Source organism: Nicotiana attenuata, chromosome 3, assembly GCF_001879085.1.
Source record: "Nicotiana attenuata strain UT chromosome 3, NIATTr2, whole genome shotgun sequence".
Taxonomy (NCBI): domain Eukaryota; kingdom Viridiplantae; phylum Streptophyta; class Magnoliopsida; order Solanales; family Solanaceae; genus Nicotiana; species Nicotiana attenuata.
Window position 1 is genome coordinate 9,467,097 of NC_031991.1, and position 2,028 is coordinate 9,469,124.

Here is a 2,028-nt window from a genome sequence, read left to right on the forward strand (position 1 = left end):
AAAAATTACAAATACAAATACTCCATTAAATTTCAAATTTTATAAATAACCTCCTTAGACTATTTCTAACAAATCTAAACAATACTCACTCCAAATTGCTTATAAAATAATATTCGAATTTTAAATACACTTATTTAAGCTTGCTCAATAATGGTGGATTACCTTAAGAACTTAATTTTCACCACCCAAAAGGATTTGTTTTGTTTAAATGATGTGTGAACCACAATTATTGATTCTGAAATTGGATTAGAAGTTTAAGCTTTAAGAAATAAAATTGAATAGTATTTTCGAGAACCTATTTGAAGTTGGATGTTGAATCTTGGTCTATTAATTTGGGCTATAACATTGCAAAGTTATACATAGGTCACCTGATTGCAATATGTGTGCGTTGATTGTACTTATGTGTAATTCTCTTTTTGTTTATTCATTACTGTACTTATGTGTAATTCTCTTTTTGTTTATTCATTCTTTTACAATTCGTTTAAACACAAAATCAAAATGAATAAAGCTTTTTCTTTTATTATCATAACTTTATCTAACCAGGTAAGCCCGTAAAATTTAGGTTTTTGATATTTTCATACGCTTTGCTGCTGATCAATTTTGGCTAAATAGGTTGCCGAAGCTGGGTCAATTTTTTGGATGGGCTAATTGTTGTTATGCTCAAATTCATGTGCGAATATATATATATATATATATATATATATATATATATATATATATATATATATATATACTATATTTTCATAAGTTTAGTTTGACATCCAAATCATAAGAGGGAGAGAGAGAGGAGAGAATACTTATACCATTAAGGAGAATATAGTTCATGCATTTTCCGTAAGCACATTCATAGTTACAAGCACCACTTTTATCAGCCACATTTGAAGCCAAAGACCGGTAGCATTCCATAGAGGGGCATTCGATAAATAGAGCGCACTTTGCCATGCATGAAACAAGGGTGAGTATACATTGAGTCGCATAAACAATGCCTCCTGTCCTTACCAGGCAATCGAACACAGATTCAGAAGACACGGGTGACCCTGAAAAGAGAAGAATTGCAAGCACAAAAAGTAATTTAACGCCTATCTTTCCCTCCATATTGAATCTTCCTATTTTATTAATGTTACCCAGATTTATTTGTGTGAAAATAGGTAGAAGATTCATGAATACTTATAGTCACACATGCATAAGAATTAGCCGATAGTTTAGTCTTTAGCTTTCATTGTTTTGTCTTTTGCTTTAGAGGAATCAATGCATTTTAATAACAAGACAGATATCTGAACCATGTTGGCCATGTGTGACACATTATAATTATTTCTTTAATTTTTTATCCCTAAAAATATACTAGTTAGGATTTTTGTGGAGTATCTTCATTGTTTTATCTTTTGCTTTAGAAGAATCTACATTTAATAAAAAGACGAAATGTGAACCACCATGTGGGCCGTGTGTGACACTGCAAGAATAATTTTGTCATAATTGTTTCTTCAATTTTGGACCACTAAAAATATACTAGTTAAGATTTTTGTGGAGTATATTCATTGTTTTGTCTTTGCTTCAGAAGAATCAATGCTTTTCAATAAAAAGATGAAATGTGGACCACCATGCGGGCCGTGTATGACAATGCAGAAATAATTTTGTCATAATTATTTCTGCAATTTTAGACCACTAAAAATATATTAGTTGGAATTTTTGTGAAATATCTTGATCTAAAAGTGTCATACTTTGTTAGAGCATAGAATAAACCATTATTTTGAAGCTTTTGTGAACAAGATTCATTGACTTTCTTTACCGTAACACTTTTCTTCATTGTATGACTTTAATAATTACTGTTATTATTCTAGTTGTCATGATTAGCTAGCTTTATTTTTAAAGTGGCGGACCCAATAATGCTAATGTGCGTTTACATTTGAATCATATATATATATATATATATATATATATATATATATATATATATATATATATCATACTATACTAAAAGTAGGAACAGTTTAAATTGAAAATTAATTTACAAATTTACCCATCACAAGT

The 2,028-nt window shown here is 29.3% G+C and overlaps 1 protein-coding gene across 1 annotated transcript in view; it reads right to left on the reverse strand.

The window, feature by feature from the left end:
- Nucleotides 1–1,155, reverse strand: part of LOC109223286 — a 2,832-nt gene extending 1,677 nt beyond the window's left edge. The window contains exon 1 of the mRNA XM_019387539.1: nt 804–1,155. Within this exon, the coding sequence (XP_019243084.1) occupies nt 804–1,095 (292 nt within the window). The 5' untranslated portion in view covers nt 1,096–1,155. The remainder of the gene's footprint in view (nt 1–803) is intronic.